This window comes from Felis catus, chromosome A1, assembly GCF_018350175.1.
Source record: "Felis catus isolate Fca126 chromosome A1, F.catus_Fca126_mat1.0, whole genome shotgun sequence".
NCBI classification, from domain to species: domain Eukaryota; kingdom Metazoa; phylum Chordata; class Mammalia; order Carnivora; family Felidae; genus Felis; species Felis catus.
In genome coordinates, this window is record NC_058368.1 from 24,845,382 (window position 1) to 24,863,542 (window position 18,161).

The 18,161-nt window shown below is 42.4% G+C and overlaps 1 protein-coding gene across 1 annotated transcript in view; it reads left to right on the plus strand.

Moving 5' to 3' along the window:
* The window catches only part of LCP1 (lymphocyte cytosolic protein 1), a 53,440-nt gene that overhangs the window by 20,696 nt on the left and 14,583 nt on the right, over positions 1–18,161 (plus strand). Inside the window, exons 3-14 of the mRNA XM_003980396.6 lie at positions 161–247; positions 833–996; positions 1,165–1,294; positions 2,970–3,102; positions 5,546–5,627; positions 7,461–7,626; positions 9,422–9,564; positions 11,808–11,903; positions 13,475–13,670; positions 15,738–15,816; positions 16,669–16,783; positions 17,690–17,823. Coding sequence (XP_003980445.1) covers positions 184–247; positions 833–996; positions 1,165–1,294; positions 2,970–3,102; positions 5,546–5,627; positions 7,461–7,626; positions 9,422–9,564; positions 11,808–11,903; positions 13,475–13,670; positions 15,738–15,816; positions 16,669–16,783; positions 17,690–17,823 — 1,502 coding nt within the window. The 5' untranslated portion in view covers positions 161–183. The remainder of the gene's footprint in view (positions 1–160; positions 248–832; positions 997–1,164; positions 1,295–2,969; positions 3,103–5,545; positions 5,628–7,460; positions 7,627–9,421; positions 9,565–11,807; positions 11,904–13,474; positions 13,671–15,737; positions 15,817–16,668; positions 16,784–17,689; positions 17,824–18,161) is intronic.

The following is an 18,161-nucleotide window of genomic DNA, read 5'->3' on the forward strand; positions in this document are numbered from 1 at the left end:
AGAATGAGGTCATTTCTTACATATGGGGAAGATATGTATAAATCGGGAGGGATACGGAGGGATATTGTCTTCATTTGATAAATGGAAATTGCTGCTTACTGTGGTCCTTTAAGAGTTAAGACGCACGGAAGTCATTCCTTATGTTCTTCTCCTTCCTCAGATCTGTTGCCGAAAGCAATAAAAATGGCCAGAGGATCAGTGTCCGATGAAGAAATGATGGAGCTCAGAGAAGCTTTTGCCAAAGTTGGTGAGCAGGCCTGCCGCTCAAGTCGCATGATTCTCCTCTTTGCTGAGTAGCTTCAGGACAGATTCAGTGAATCGGTAACATGAGCCAAATAGCGGAAGTGAAAGGAATACAGCGGTATTGGTTAGAGGAGCTGAGGGAACTTAATTTTGAAACATCTGCTTTAGGAAGATGGCTTCTTTCTCTATCAAAACATGGACTATGGACCCTCTCACCCCTGCCTCTTTTCTCATAGTCTTATCTGGTCTGATTTCCTTGGTTTCCTTGGTTTTTCTGCTATTCCATACTCTGGCTTTGTATCTCTAAGCTTGTGATGTATTTTCCCGTCTCTTTCTGTAAAAGTCTCTTCAGATTCTGTTGCCAGAACCTCTGCTGTGACGTGATGACGCGTGGATGTTGGAAGTGACGCTAATGCCCCTCCCCGGTAGAAACAGGCCTCTTGCGAGACTCTGACTCTCGCATCGGGTCAGGCTGCGACCCCCGAATGATTGCCCCTACAGCCCACTCACCTCCTGTCTCGCCTTCCCCCACCTCTTTATCCTGTTTCCTGAACTGCCTTGAAATTTCAAGTCCTCTCTTGCCTTGCAGATACCGATGGCAATGGGTACATCAGCTGCAATGAGTTGAATGATTTGTTCAAGGCTGCTTGCCTGCCTCTGCCTGGGTACAAAGTGAGAGAAATTACAGAAAACCTGATGGCTACAGGTGATCTGGACCAGGATGGGAGGATCAGCTTTGACGAGTTTATCAAGGTGGGTATGAGGCAGGACGCACGGAGATGCGTTTGAAGCTTGGAGCCTCAATCTGAGAAATATCCAGAAATGGATTCCCACCCTCCCCGCCTCACTATTACATATTCTTCCCTTTGGGATTCTCTTGATCACAGATTGGGTTTCTAAAGATACATTCCATTTTTGCAGGTTTTCCACGGCCTGAAAAGCACAGAGGTTGCCAAGACCTTTAGGAAGGCGATCAACAAGAAGGAAGGCATCTGTGCCATCGGTGGTACTTCGGAGCAGTCCAGCGTCGGCACCCAGCACTCGTATTCAGGTGCGCTGTCCCAGCGGAAGTGGGGAGGGTGCTGGCGCGAGGAGAGACTGGGGGGTAGCGGGAGAGGGAGCCATATGGAAAGGATCCGTGCCTTCTGGGGCTCCACATTCTAAACTCGGTGTTAAACCTAAGGGGTGCAAACCGACACAGAAGCCAACGCGAGTGTATTGACTACTGCCTGTTTCCCTGTGGTTGGCGAGCTAATTCCAGGGACGTGATGGAGGAGGAGCCATCCTAGTTCTAGGTAGAGTCCAATACCAAGTCATCTCAACAGCATTTAAAAAATACATTGAATGGAAACCAATTTGACAATAAACTTCATGTATTGAAAGAAAAATACATGGAGGCTGGAGGGTATTATGCTAAATGAAATTAGTCAGTGAGAGAAAGACAAATGTCACATGACTTCACTCATACGAGGACTTTAAGAGACAAAACAGATGAACATAAGGGAAGGGAAACAAAAATAGTATAAAAACAGGGAGGGGGACAAAATGGCACAGACTCATAAACATGGAGAACAAACAGAGGGTTACTGGAGGGGCTGTGGGAGGGGGGCTGGGCTAAATGGGGAAGGGGCATTAAAGAATCTATTCCTGAAATCATTGTTGCACTGTATGCTAACTAATTTGGATGTGAATTTTAAAAAATTAAATAAATAAATAAATAAGTAAATAATACATTGAGGCTGACAGAATTCCTTTATAAATCTTTTGGATAAAATGAACTATTCAGGCTTTTATCTCCTCCACACTTCATGATTATTCTCGATGCCTACTGATGGGTCAAGAATATTATGTTTTTACTGATTTGGAAGGAAGCTGTGTATTTATTTTACAGGCTGCCATCCAACAGCCCTAATGGAAACTATGAAAAATTCAAACGGTACAGCAATCCAACGAATCCCAAACTGAGTTCTTTAACACGTTAGTGGATCTTAAAGATACGTTCATGGTTAGGTACCATTTGTGATTGTGAAGGCAGTGTTTAACCTTTTACTTTTAAATACAGAAATCATATAAATATGCATTATGAATATTCAAGACAACGAAGACTCGAACTTTGGTGACTCGGGATTCTTCTGTGTTTTCAGTGACACACAATTTGGGAAACACCGTACTGGGCTGTAAGGCATAGCGTGAGGCTTCATTAAAACTTCTGAAATCAACTTCTGGCAGCTTTATTGATAAGAAAGAAAGATTATATCACACAGGATTTTATTTCATAACAATTATATACAGAAGCTCAAAGATTTTGTAGGGATTATCTGTGATCATCTCACTTTTAAATTGGCTGGGCTGAAGGCAGCCGCTGAGTTTTATCCTGTAAGCATTAGATCACATTCATATTTAAATTGTATCTAAATATAAATAAAATATATCTCTAACATTTACAAATATAGTTACATATTATATATCTATTATATCTAATATATAATAATTAGATATTATTAAACCTGCTTGCCATATGTTTTATGACTTGGAGTGAATAGAGGTCCTGTGCCTGGTCCCCAAGTCACTGAGATTTTTCAGTGTCAATGAACGTAAGATGGTAGGATAAGGGACCAGATAGCATCTCAATGGCTCTCCTGGGCATGGCAATCTGAGATCCATGTACATAATTTTATGCCAGATTTTCACTTTGCAAATAAGCCATTTTTATCATTTACTTGCAGAGGAAGAGAAGTTTGCCTTTGTCAACTGGATAAACAAAGCCCTGGAAAATGACCCCGACTGTCGACATGTTATCCCAATGAATCCAAACACAAATGATCTCTTCAGTGCCGTGGGAGATGGCATTGTCCTTTGGTAAATAACGCTTCCTTCCTGGTTTCTAAGACCTTGCTGGAATTTTCTGGAATACCAGCAGTTCATTGTCTTTATCCTAGGCCAGCGTCCTTTGGCGCTCAGCGGGACTTGAAATGCTTTCTGCACTTGCACTTGGCAGGTCCCGGAAAGCAAACTAATTTCACAAGCAACTTATAATGAGACACGTAAAGCTGCTGTTGCTTGGTTGGAGGGGAGGGATGCACAGTATACAGACAAACAAACGCAGGTGGAGATACAATAATACAAGGTCAAAAGCAATTACTTTTGGAACATATGCCACTTGGCTTCATCTGAAAGCACCTAGATTCAGAATAGCAGCGTGATGATTGAAGCAACCCAGTGCTAGTCCTTATGCAGAGACTTTTGAGTGGTACGTACCAACATGCATTTCAAATGCTGAGGACACCTGGAGAAAGAGGAATGCATTCTGCTTGCGGAAGGCCTCTACAGCAATTGGTCCTCATGGTGTCTTTGAAATACTTCTGTAGCTCTTGCTTTAGCAGTTTCTAATGCCATTGTAAGACACGGTATTAATGAAAGAAAGGGCTTGGAATAGCCAATCCCAGGTGAGCTCAGGAGTTGAAGGGAAGGATGGATGGGCAAGATTTAAAACCCCCTCTTCCCTGCTCTGGGCAGAGCAATTCTGCTTTCGGTATTTGATTTATTAGAGTTCACCATGAGATTTCATTTTTAAAAATTTCAACTGCCAAAAAAAAAAAGACGTAAACAATGTAGGCAGGAGCAAATCCTAATTCCTTCGGTTGGCCCGCAAAGCACCCCATCATCTTCCCTCAGTCTCCTGCTAGCTTTACCTCCCAAGACCCCCATGACTCAGGGACCCAGCGTGGGACACTGAGTGAATGGCTGCGGGAATGGCTACATCAGCAACCATACTTACTCTTCCCCGTACACGTCCTGCTCGTAACTGTAACTGGCTTTGCCTTTTATTCTCCTTTTTAAGAATGCCTTTCCATGGGGGCGCCTTGGTGGCTCGGTTGGTTAAGCATCTGACTCTTGGTTTTGGCTTAGGTCACGATCTCATGGTTCGTGAGATCAAGCCCCACGTCGAGCTCTGTGCTGACAGTGCAGAGCCGGCTTGGGATTCTGTCTGTCTCTGTCCCTTTGCTGTTCACACACACTCTACCTCAAAATAAACATACTCTAAAAAAAAAAAAAAAAAAAGAATGCCCTTCCCATCATCTCCTCCTATGGAAATCCACTTACCATGATAGTTTTTGGTCTATTCCAATCCTCCGGTGGTCTCTCCCTTCACTGGATTCTTAAAGCGCATATTCGTGGTACTTTGGGAGCCATCATAATGTTCTTCTTTTGGACTGTTGGGTAACTTTTCATATCGATATATGTTGTCTCTATAATTGGACCATACGCTTTTCAAGAGCAAGGTTACCTTATACTTTCTGAACCACCCCTCCCTCCTACCATTTCCCAAGGCTTCTAGTTCACCAACAGCTTCAGATTTTTCAAATAATAATTTAGGGGTTGGTTTTGCCTGAATCGCAGTAAAGTATCTTTTATTTAAATATATGGAAACACACACACACACACACACACGACAAAGTTATGGAAATACATCTTCAAAGGCCACCCCAAAAAAGGCAGTTGCATAAAAATTGTTAGGAAAAAATGTTAATGCTGATTTCTCATTAGACACAAATAGCCAGGGTCAAGTTTACAATTCTTTGAATTTGTTGTTGTTCCTTTGGATTTGCTTTTTCAACTTCCTTTCTTTAAATAAAGTGGAAGTGACCTAAGGAAATGTATTTTTTATGCTCCACTGAAGTTGTTCAATGAATGCTAAATGAGTCAAATCAGTTTTTCATAAATAATAACTGCTCACTGTAGATGTCTGATCAATATATTAGACACTTCACTGGGTGAAATTTCTCCAGCATTGATACAACAGTGGGTGTAACAGGTACAGCGGAGTATAAAACATTTTATCATCCACTTAGTTAAAAGTATAGAGTTCCACCAAGTGTCAGATAGAAATTTCGACATTACATGAACTCAGAAGTGTATAGATGGTCATTTATATAGTGGGGACAATTTTCACAGCTGAGAAAGTAAAGCACTCCTGGTGAATTTGCCTTGGCTTTCTACCCAGAATTTCCTAATATGCTAAAGAAACCAGGATGATTTTGCAGCTTGTTAGGTACATGAATAAAGCGGGGTCCTTATTGCCTGCCTCAGTATATTAGCATGATTTCAGGAACATTAACCTTTCCCATAGATGGTGTGAATCTAGTCAAAATCGCATAACTGATTTGATATCTAAACACTGGGTCACGTGAATTATATTATGGTCTTATTTGCTTCTGACATTGCTAGAATTCAAATTCAATATTACTGGACTCTGTCATTCGGAAGCCAGCTTTCTTTAATTTAATTGTTTCTTTCTCAGTAAAATGATCAACCTGTCAGTGCCAGACACGATTGATGAAAGAACAATCAACAAAAAGAAACTCACCCCCTTCACCATTCAGGTATGTCTTCTCTCCGTTACCAAACTATAGGATTGTGTTTGGGATGCGTGAGCCCCGGAACTGCAGAGTCAGCCTTTTCCGGGGGCTTGGCCATTATTCCAGAACTCAGGTTTGCGGCTGGTGATTTGTCATGACTAGTGGGACAGAGAAAGACATTTTGTTCTTGTCTTTCATTAACAGAGCAGGGGGGCCGGGGAGGGGGACCATTGGTGGGACATAAGCAGTAGTGGCCGGGCGTCGTCTGTTTTGGCAATTATGAATACAATTCACATTGGCTAAAGTTTCAACTCAGACTTTCCCTAGCAGTTTATCTTTGAGCTGATGCCAACCACGCAGCATTTTAGCTGAAAAGATAAGCCTTTCTAAGAATTGAAGGGCTGAGAGACGGGAAATGCTCTGGCAGCCTCCCGGTGGTATTGGCCACGGCCACTGGTGTGATAAATATAACCTGGTTTTATGCCTTCAATTTGTGAATTAACTGGAACAGTAACCAGTGGTTAAGTAAGCCGTATTTCTATGTTCTGTCCCAGCGTTTTAACATTATTGTGATTCTCTCGTTCTGGAACCGTGTCTCACTACTTAAATCATGAACAATATATTATGCTGTTTGGCGTAAGCAACGCCGTGTACTTTTAACATGCGAGGGGTAACCAAAGTGAGAACAATGATTAACCATATGTGAACGTGCTTACTGTTACATTTAACCTTGAGGTTAAATTTTAATCTTGGCCATAAATAGAAACGGTCTTTTTATTCATCATTTGAGCTCTCCACCAAGGCAAAACCCCACTTCCCCCCCCCACCCCCCAATAGTTCCAAGTCACCGGTAGCCTGTGTTTCGTTTTTAGTTTGTCATAAAAACGACTTCTGTACATCCCTACCTCAAAATCTTCTCCTTTGCGGACCCAAGAAGAGGATATAGATTCTAGGCTGAAAATGTCATTGATTCTATTCCAACCGTGTTTGAGATACATCACGTGTGTTGTTGCTAGTTCTAAGAACGGGTGGTCTAGGGGCGCCTGGGTGGCTCAGTCGGTTGAGCGGCTGACTTCGGCTCAGGTCACGATCTCACAGTCCGTGAGTTACAGCCCCGCGTGGGGCTCTGTGCTGACAGCTTGGAGCCTGGAGCCTGTTTCGGATTCTGTGTCTCCCTCTCTCTGACCCTCCCCTGTTCATGCTCTGTGTCTCTCTGTCTCAAAAATAAATAAACATTAGAAAAAAAGAAAAAAAAAAGAACGGGTGGTCTATATATGTATGTGTGCATGTGTGTGAGTGTGTATAGGTGTATGTGTACTTAAGGTCCCTAGATATTATGGATACTCAGTAAATTGTCTTAGTGAACACCACTCTCTCTTTCCCAGGAATTTGATTTGTATCTTTTTCATTCCCTTAATACCCAATCTGAAAGTCAAAAAGCTGTTTTGTTACTCTCTTTTATGACCTTGATTTACATCAACACTTGTGCTATTAATGATAGCCAGTGACAAGACAATGACCACCCTCAAAGGTACCCCTCTCTGGCCCAGTGGGGATGTTGAGTGGGTAGGCTCCATCACAGGGCAAAATAGAAAAATGGAACCCTCTTTAGTTTCCTCCGGCCCAGGGTGGGCCTTCAACTCAGGGAGCCGGTTTGATTGAACAGACACCGCTTATAAGCCCAGTGCCTGGGTTACCAGATTTCCTCTTTCAGGTGTTACTGCTTTTTTTCGATGCTAAAATCTAGTGAAGACCAGGCCTCTAGACCTGTGAACTTTCCAGAAGCAAAACATTGTTGTCGACCGTTTTGCCATCTGCAAAGTCAAAACTGAAATTTGTACAACTTTCCTCCCTCAGGAGAATCTGAACCTGGCTCTGAATTCTGCCTCAGCCATTGGATGCCACGTGGTTAACATCGGGGCTGAGGACTTGAAGGAGGGGAAGCCTTACCTGGTCCTGGGACTTCTGTGGCAGGTCATCAAGATTGGGTTGTTTGCGGACATCGAACTCAGCAGAAATGAAGGTATGAACTAAGCCACAGATGTTATTAATGGCGTGGCTTTTTATTAATGCATGCGCGGGGGGCTGTAGGAGGAAGATGTCAGGAATACTCAAGCCCAGAATCCCCAGTTTTTGAAAACTATGGTTATATTGAATCTGTTGCATTAATGTAACAGTTTCTGTCCACACTGACCAGGCTTTTTAAAAGGACAGGGCAAAAGCTTTTTAAGACCACAGGCTAATAATAGTGCTTGTTTAGAACCTAGAGCTCAGTCTGGCTGTCTGGGATCCAACCTCAAGAGCTTTTCTGGGTTCACTTTGCCTTTAGAATACTTTGTAACAAAATAGACCACTTCTTTTAACTTGTGTTTTATGAAGCAATTCTCATTCATATACTGCAGTGACAGCGCCAGATGAGGAGAAACGTGGTCTATTTCTTAACCAAGACTGTGGAGGATTGCATTGAGTGTTTCAGAGTTTCAGCTAAATATTGTAGCTGTCAGTCTTAGCCTGTCTGCTTCGGCACCCTCTCTCATTTAAACGATCACAGCCCCGTTGTTTAGACAGAAGCAGCAGATTGTGATAAGAATAAACTGAGGGTTGATGGGGGTGGGAGGGAGGGGAAAGTGGGTGATGGGCATTGAGGACGGCACCTGTTGGGATGAGCACTGGGTGTTGATGGAAACCAATTTGATGGTAAATTTCACATTAACATAAAATAAAAGGATAGGGAAGTATAATCCTCTGGAAGTAAAGGAGATCCCAAAATTGAATAAAAAAAAAAAAGAATCATACAAAAAACAGGGTTACCTTTTAGTTTTCTGGTACAGATCCCAAGAATATGAACTCTGTAGCCAGATTCTAGTCTTTAGTTATATATACTTTCTAATTTCTATCTCCAAATCATAATAACCCCTGAAGAATCCTGGGTTGCTATTTTTAAACCAATATATTCAGCATGATATAGAGTAGAAAAAGCAAATAGGAAACTTAGAACCCACGAGAAAGAATATTGATTTGCAAATTATGACCTCAACTGCATTTAGACCTTCTAGCCGAGCAAAACCTATTTATTCAGCAGGGAAAAATAGAGGAAGGAGTTGATTACACTGTTTGAGATGCTAATAATGATTCGAGCGAGCATTTGAAATACAAAACACCTATGGGAATAGCGAGAGGACAATTGTCATTATTATAAACATTTTTTTAAATGTTTACTTATTTTTGACACACACACACACACACACACACACACACACACACACAGCATCAGAGAGAGAGAGGGAGACACAGAATCCGAAGCAGGCTCCAGGCTCCGAGCTGTCAGCACAGAGCCCCACACAGGGCTCGAACTCACGAATCGCAAGATCGTGACCTGAGCCGAAGTCGGACGCTTAACCGACTGAGCCACCCAGGCGCCCCACAATTGCCATTATTATGAAATTGATCTCTTCAAAGCAAAACTGTTGGCATATTGTGAAACGTGGTCCGATGGAGCCAGAGGAGCATTCTGAGCCGGTAGTCTTGGTTATTTCTGTGTCCCTACCCTGGTGCTCCTAGGCACAGCTTCGAGATTCACTGGCGACTTGCCTTTCCCACCTGAAAAATGAGGACAGTAGATAAGCTCTCAATACCTTACATTTCTTTTCAGGGAATGATCATAAAGCGTTCATTCCGTGGGACAGGCTTATCAATACCTTTACCCCAGAGAAATAACATTGCCGCGTTGGCTTTCCGGAAGAGCCCAGGGAAAGTTGTAACTGCTCCCCTCAGCTATCCCCTGGATTTATCTTTCTTCGGCTTTTGTCCTTCTTCAGCTCTGATTGCTCTTTTGAGAGAAGGGGAGAGTCTGGAAGACCTGATGAAACTCTCCCCTGAGGAGCTCCTGCTGAGGTGGGCTAATTACCACCTGGAAAACGCAGGCTGCAACAAAATCAGCAACTTCAGTACAGACATCAAGGTAGGAGGCGTGTGCAGGGAAGGGGGACTGGGCGTTAGTGGAGAAAAGACAAAGACTGGAGGCTACATCTGTCACCTCTGTCACTTCAGAAGCTCTGGGGTTAGTGAGAGGGTGGCTGGTGTCCTGGGAACTGCTCGATCCTCTCCAGGGTCCTTGTGCCGCTCTCCCTCTGGGCCCCACGCAGAGCTGTCCAAGGTCCTAGTGACTTGGATGCAGCAGCCTCCAAGGGAGATGGGCCTCTCCAGAGCCAGAATGTCAGCAAGCAGAGGGAGGGAAGGGCGAGAGGTAAGACGGCTTTTCAAGGAGGAGGGTATGTGTAGGACTGTGATGCCTTTCTCGTGTTATCAGTGGGAGCATCAGATGAGAAGGCTTTCCAAAAAAAAATGAGGATTACTCTTCTAATTACATGAAGAATACCAAACACGGTATCTCGTGCACGCCAGGTACCGTTCTACCTGCTTTATACATGCATTGGCTCATGTGATCCTCACAATAAACCTTTGAGATAAAAATTACTGTTTTCTCATTTGACAGATAAGGAGACTGAGGTTAAAGAGAATTTAGGTACATGGTTCAAGTTCGCATAGCTGGGGAACGAGATCAGGATTCGGATCCGGCAGTCATGGGGACTCCACGGCCCCCATCTTTGACCATCGGACTTACCGCCTCTCTAAAACAACTCGCAGATTTCTTGAAAGGTTTTCATTTGCAGAAACCAGAGTGGTTTTTAGAAGCTAATGATCCTGGAAACCATCTGCAATGAGAATTTACCCCAGGGCATGTAGAAGGGCGGGCAGTCCCACAACAGAGATCCAAAGGGGGAAAGGCTGAGGGAAGCATGCACTGTTTCAAAACTTGGTGAAAAGTTCCACGTCAAGGTGAAGGACAGCTGTTGACATTGAAGACGGATGTGCTGAGGTAGAAAGAGCTTAAGGAGACGTCAGGAAGATCATAAGGCACTGCCTAGTAGTAAACGGTGTGAGATGCTAGGGTGCAGCATGAGAAAACCATTTCGGTCTCCGCCTTCTCAAAAGCTGAAGAAATTTTCTCCCAAGAGCCGGAGGAAAGGTCACATGCTCACCAAAAGTCAACCCAGGTTTATATTTCTTTAAGTGACAGCTTCCCCCTGCTGTGGACTCAGTGGCTGCCAGGCCTGGTGCCAGTTAGACTGAAGCTTCTAGATGGGAAGTCCCGGATTCTTTAGGACCTAAGCTAATCATGCAAAATTAATTTTTCTAACTCTACAATTTTCTCTAGTTGTTAATAGTCTAGCTACCAGCAACCAAAGAGGGGTTTAACTGGAGCCGGACAGCAGCATTATCTTCCTTTCGTCCCAACAGTTAAGCTCTGCACCTGTTTCAGCCAGAATTTTCAGCTTTTCATCCAAAATTAGGCTGCTTCATCTGAGCCATAAATGTGTCTGATTTCCCATCACTAAAAACTGCATTTTTTAGAATAATAACCATTGGAACTAGCAAGCTGAGCATATACAAGGGTTGTGCCTGTGATCAAAGAACAGCTGTATCCCGTCCAAGGTCAGTGCTGTGACGTATGTCAGAGCATCTGGCAACTTTGGGGGGTTTCAATCATACGAAGTCAGCACAGGTGGGGAGAACACCCACCCCCGAGTGAGTGAGAAAGGTTTATTAGTATATCCAATCTGCTAAAAATTTAGCCATCTTTTTCAACTTCGTGGTAAACGTTAAATACACTTGTCGTAGTAATATCTCCTTTTATGTAAAGATTGTTTGTGAATGCTTCAACCTTCTGTCTCTGAATTCTTTCTTTTTCTTTTGCTGATTGTCCATTTAAATGTATTTTTAAACTCTGCTTTAAACTTCTGCTTCCTTTTCCTGTCACTTTTTTTTTTAAATTAAACCTTAGCTGACTGACTTCTACAGCAATATAAAGGTATATATATTTTTCTGTATACAATTTAATACATTACATAAAGTATTTTTCTCCCCTAAGAACAACAGAGTGGCATTTGCCTCTTTGGATTGCCTTGTGTGTATGTCGTATATTTGTTACACTCCTTTCAAAAAGAAAGTCCAATATGGTATGTAAACAGACAAATCGAAAATTCAAATTAGCGAATGTTTCCAGCTTTGTTAATTAAGTTGCATTCTCGAATGACAGTCCAATAAGAAAATAGAATATGTTTGCTTTGGGGAAATTATTGTCGTGCTAAGTGTGTAATTAGCTGCGCTGTTTTGAAATTGTAATTTCTTAATTTCTCACAGGACTCAAAAGCTTATTACCACCTGCTTGAACAGGTGGCTCCGAAAGGAGATGAAGAAGGTATTCCCGCTGTTGTTATTGACATGTCAGGACTCAGGGTAAGGCCGTGTCCAAAGTTGCATTTAGAGGACATGATATTGTGTTGGGAGTTCTGTCGCCCCGCATGACGCTGACTCCGGGGCTCCGCGAGTGGATATCTCTGCATAAAGTCCTGCTAAGGCCGTTAACAACAGTTAATGGTTTGGGATAACAATTGTGGGAAATGGAATCTGAAAATGGACGTTAAGGAAAGAAAGAAACTAATACCAATCCAATACCACACACTTCTGTATGTGTCTCGTCATTGAATAGCACTCAACAGCACCAAGAGGGATCATTAGGTTCATTTTTAGGTACCTGAGTATTATTTCTAGAAACCAGTGGGATATTTAGGCAGATAAATAAACTATCACTTTGTCATTGAAAAAACCGAGTCTGAGAAGGATTAATTAATATGTCCGAGATCATATATATGACAGATTATTGGAAGTTATCGGACCCAAGGCTGGGGTCCTTTTCCTCTGGTAATAATAAGGAAAGACTACATCAGTGAAGATAATAGGAGAAAAGGTATGGGTAGGATTGTACGAGTTCTTAGAAGTGTCTGGTTTGAGAATTCTTAAAAACAGTCAACACAGACTTTAGTTTTTCCACCACTTTGGTATTGACCTTGAGAGGTTACCTTATCCATGTTTGTGCCTCATTTGCTATCATTAGAGTTAAGTCCAATCAGTTAACGTTAAAGTTAACTCATTTCCGAATGAGGAGCTCGTGAAATGTATCAGATACAGTGTCATCTAGTAAAGCATTATATTAACAAATCAATTTAAGTTCTGTTTTCTGAAAACTGGTGGTTTCATAGACTCTTAAGAAGTTTAAGAATGGTGGACCGCATTTCAACGAAACTTTACCTTCTAGTAAGAGTCTACTTACAAAGGACTGAAGATCCTCTAGAACTATTTGAATAGACTTTTAATATATCAAATCCTCAATGAAGTTTACAAAAGCCAAATTGCTCTTATGTCCTTCTCAATGACACTATATAGCTTGCCTATCAGTGACACTATGTCGCTCACCTATCAACGATAACTATGTGGCTCACCTAACTGAGCACATTTTATTTTGTTTGAGTTGCAAGTATACCAATAACTCAGTTTGGGAAAGGTGGTTACACTAATCAGAAGCTCTTAGTGACAGGTGTAAATGTCTTCGATGAACTGAGAATAGGAGTATAATTTTTGGTGATCCCATGAACACTGCTGGCAGACACAATCTCACGGACTCTGTGCAAGCAAATAATAAAAGGAAGCTTAATCACAGAACATAATTAAGATCAACTTAAATGATAAGATCGTAGACTCTCTTTAAAGACAGGACAACCAAGTATTCATCTGAAGTGGTTCTGTATAGGGATGAGAGATTCAATTACTCCATTTCTGAGATTCCTTTTACTTGTAACTTGCTGATTTCAGTTTAGGCAAACGTAAGTAATAATATGCTGTGGTTAAGTGTCTATCTGAGGTTAAGCCCTGAGGGTTTCAGTATGGTTCCCGTTACTGTTTCATGTTCCCTGCCTACTTTGTGCATGGAGGGTCTTGACCCAGCCTTGACATGACCTTTGTCGTTACAGGAGAAGGATGACATCCAGAGGGCTGAATGCATGCTGCAGCAGGCAGAGAGGCTGGGCTGCCGGCAGTTTGTCACAGCCACAGATGTTGTTCGAGGGAACCCCAAGTTGAACTTGGCTTTCATCGCCAACCTCTTCAACAGATACCCTGCCCTGCACAAACCAGAGAACCAGGACATCGACTGGGGGGCCCTCGAAGGTAACTGGAAACCTGTCACTTACAGGTTTGGAAAGGCATTCACAATTCTGATTCAAGGGCAGTTTGAAATTACCTGCTAAGCAAATGGGAACCCCTCACATGTTGGGGAAGGTCATCAATTCTCTGGTATATAACAAAGAGAATAAATAGATTAACCAAGTCAATTACAACCTAGCAGAAATAATCAAGTACCATTATGTCACATCCATTATACATAGGCTTCATCCATTACCAGAATTAAATGTTTTACGGAAGACAATGCATTTAATTATAGGATGAAATAAATTCTGAGTTCCAAAAACCTAATTTATGTACTTAATGGACTGAGTGTTAATTCCTGGAGGCAAGAGGTTGCAGTCACTCTTCATCTGAAAATATTTAACTTAATGCTAAGAGGTGTTTAGTGAGGTTTTTGTTTTTGTTTTCTTACTTCGATTTGGATTTGGGGGGGGTGGGTGGGGAAGAGTAAAGTTTTGAGGCAGCATCTCGGACGGTTGGAATTTGGGGGTTAGTGCCCTAAGATTGAACATGTAACTATAGTCTGGTTCTTTTTTCCATCATGAATTAGTTTCGAGACCAAAAAAAAAAAAAAAAAAAATCAAGGCAAAATTGATATTAAATGAATATCACCAAAGAAAGGAAGTCCAGATTTGAAGTATTGATTGTTTTTGTTTTTTGGTTTTTGTTTTTCTCTGCGATGCTTTACCCGAGCTGGATGTGCAAAATCAATCTGTATTCCAACAGTGGTGCATTTGAATCATTTGATAAATTGTGGTCAGGGGTCCAGGCATTTTGTTGACTACCGAGTACATACATCAAGGCCTCTAATCAGCCACTTCCAGCTGCCTCTAGAACATCCCCGTTTGGTCCCTCCACCATCACTTGAAATTCAGCATGTGCCAAACAGAATTGATCATCCCCCCCAGCCCCCCACCCGCTCCCAGCATCGCCTTTCTGCCCTCCGGCCAGCCCACCCACTCTCCTTTAGAAACTCCATTTTCACTAATCATACCACCTTTTGTCTCCCCAAAACCCTGCTTTGATATTTTCCTCTTCTTCACCTCTAAATCTACTGAATTAGTAAATACTAATAGTTCTTCCTGCAGAATGGCTCTTAGATTGTTTTCCCTTACTGCTTCCTGGGCTCTTATTAAATCATACACCACCCAGTTCAGTAGGTCTTAAGGGCCTGGTCCTCTGTCTATCAAGCACTTGAACGTGCCCATGTGCCAATGGCGCACACTGTCCCCTCTGCGTATTTAATTTAAATGCACATTGCCTTTCAGTAATTTCGCACACTGCTGCCAGGCACATCACAACACCACCTTCATTATATCTCTGCCCTGCTCAAGAATTTATTACAGTAATAATAATAAAAAAAAAAGGACCCATAATGACTGGCATTGTTTAATATATCAACCAACATCTGGTAGCTGGCATTCAGAGATCCCTGATTCTGGTTCCAGCCACTGGGCAGCCTTATCTCCGCGGAGAACACAGATCCCTGAAAAATGAGTTCCTAACGGTTTTGACGCAGACCTTGCCTGCCACTCCTCTTTGTGTTCCTGTCTACCCCGCCTCCTCTCCCCACCACTTACTCGTCCCTCAAATCCTCTTTGCTGTCCAGATTCTACTGGTCCTGTAAGTGAAGCTCAGATTCCACTCCCTCCAAACTTAGCCCACGCTGTTCTCTCTCCTTTCTGAGCTCAAGGGGCAAGTATGTTTGCCTCCCATGTTAGCCGTCTAGCTTGCGTGATCGCACTTTGAGGCCTGAAAGCCTTGTTGACCTTGAAAGAATGCTAGCCTCTTGAGTGGCGGCTCTGAACCGCTTCCCCACACGGGAGCTCGTGCACGACTAATGGATGGTACAGACACACACTCATGGAATTGGAAGAGAGAAAAAAATTAACCGCGTAACAAGTGTCACCCAAATCTATTAAGGTTTATTGAGTAAATTTTCTTCATTCTTTGTTTCGTTTTTCGGATAGCCTCTTGAGTGAAACTTTGACCATAAAAAAGGCCTCTCTTCTTAGGGGCCTGAAAGATAACGGGTCTTCATTAATTTAGGTGAGACAAGAGAAGAGCGGACATTTAGGAACTGGATGAATTCCTTGGGCGTTAACCCTCGAGTCAACCATTTGTACAGGTAAGGATATGTAGGGACTCATCCTGTTTATTTTTTTTTAAACATACAGATCTTTTTTTTTTTTTAAGTTTATTTATTTTGAGAGAGAGTGAGAACAAGAGGAAGAGGGGCAGAGGGAGAGAGAGAGAGAGGATTCCAAAGCAGGCTCCACGCTGCCAGCGCAGAGCCTGACATGGGGCCAGAACCCATGAACCGTGAGATCACGACCCTAGCCAAAACCAGGAGTTGGACGTTAACCGACTGAGCCGCCTGGGCGCCCCGTGGAGGGACTCATCTTTAATGTGAGACACCGAGACCTTGGAAGATCCCTGGGGTCTCAGATATCTCTGTGGCATGCAGTTCTCTTCCCCAAATGTATGCATCTTGGTGAGAAGGGGGATGGTCCCAAATGGAGACGCAGGTGTTGAATCTTCAGCCGAGAAACTCACTTCCATCAACCATCTTTGCTATGTGTTCACTAGAAAATCGTAAGCCGGCAACCGGACAGATTTACTACATATTGTAAGCCTGCGCTCCGCTCAGACACAGGCAAAACAAACAAACAAACAAACAAGTTAAGTTCATGGTGATGAAGCTAATGGCGTCTCCCATGCCATTTGTTGAAGCCTCATTTCTTTTCCTGGAGGCAGCGTGTTCCGGCTTATGGAAGCATAGGTAGTCACACCTGGGAGAGACCGTGAGGAAGTTTCTTCAGTTCCTCTGAGTCAGAGCTAAAGATGAAGCTTCTAATACTAATTTTGCCAGGTTGTCGCAAATGTCCCTTGTGCTGATGTATGAAGAAGTGCCTGCCCACTGCGGGCCCTTACTAAAGGGTGGCGATCTGAGGATCCTTTTCTGTTTGTTTTTGTTCAGTGACTTATCAGATGCCCTGGTCATCTTCCAGCTCTATGAAAAGATTAAAGTCCCTGTTGATTGGAACAGAGTAAACAAACCACCATACCCCAAACTGGGAGGCAACATGAAGAAGGTAAACAGTGACTCTTGCGATGTTCCAACAGGCAGGTGAAGCCATAAGCCTGCGGGAGCACCCTGTGAATACTTGATTAGGGGGCCAAACTTAGATAAGTAATGTTTATCCAGGGATTAAATTATAGTACAGCAATCAGAAGCCTGAATAGTTTCATTACAGTGAGCCCATTATTTCAGTTGATTACTTATTTATAATTCCACATCGGATGTCTTTAAACATGATGATGTAAAAATGCTAATTAAGATAATTAGAGCGAGCAGGACTACAGGGTTGCTCTTCCACCAGCAGGATCCTTATTCTTATTTTCTAAAGAATTAGAGCTTTATACGGGCAGTTTGACTTGTACAAAGAGTTTGTCTCATGTCAGCACAGTGGGGACACATTGTTTCGTAAAAGCGGAAGTGGGGTTGGCACAAATATTTCTCACCATTTCTTGTCCCTTCGGCTCTTAACGATCCAAGCGTAGCCATGGGAATACCTGTCCCACATGTCAGCCCTTTATGTGCACGTAAAATGGAAGATGCGGATTTTCTGTGTCTGCCTCCACAAATTCAGTTGTTTTAGGAATATTATGGACAGGTAACTGAGCATGGCCCTCTGTTTCTGTAGTGTGATACAGCCATGACAGTATTCATAATAACAAATTCATTTTGGTTTTGCACTTGGAGTACACTAGAAATTTTTTTTTTTTTTTTGGTGGAAGTGAGGGGTTCTAGTTAAGAGAAGATGGAAAATTCTTTGACTAATTAGAATCCCAGAATTGCAGAACCAGGCAAGTCTTGAGAGATCGTTCAGTGTGACAATATTTATTTCATTTTGTGTCTTTATTTTTATTATCTCATCTGATATGTCTCATCATAAATATGGTGGCATTAGAATGTGTTCCTTCTTGCTCGTTAACAGCTTGAGAATTGTAACTATGCCGTGGAGCTGGGGAAGAATCAAGCTAAGTTTTCCCTGGTTGGCATCGGTGGACAAGATCTCAATGAAGGAAATCGTACTCTAACGTTAGCCTTGATATGGCAGTTAATGAGAAGGTAATGTAACTCGGGGAAGTGGCTTTTTATTGAGGGTATTATCAACCTGGAAAACTAGCAAATTTTCAAGAATGTGACACAAACCAGCAAAACTACATTTTAAGCTAAGCTTAAAACCAAAGTTGTGTTTTGTTATTTTCCTGTCATTTTTTTTTTTCCTTTCAAGTCTTTAAATTTTCTTTCAGTTATTTTGGAACTCTGTTATTAGATTTCTAAATATTTTAGATGGCTTGTCCTTTTAATGAACCACTCCTTTCTCATCATGGCATGGCCTTCTTTATTCCTGGTAATATTCTTTTCTTTGAAATCTACTTTTTCTGGTGTTAATATAACTACTC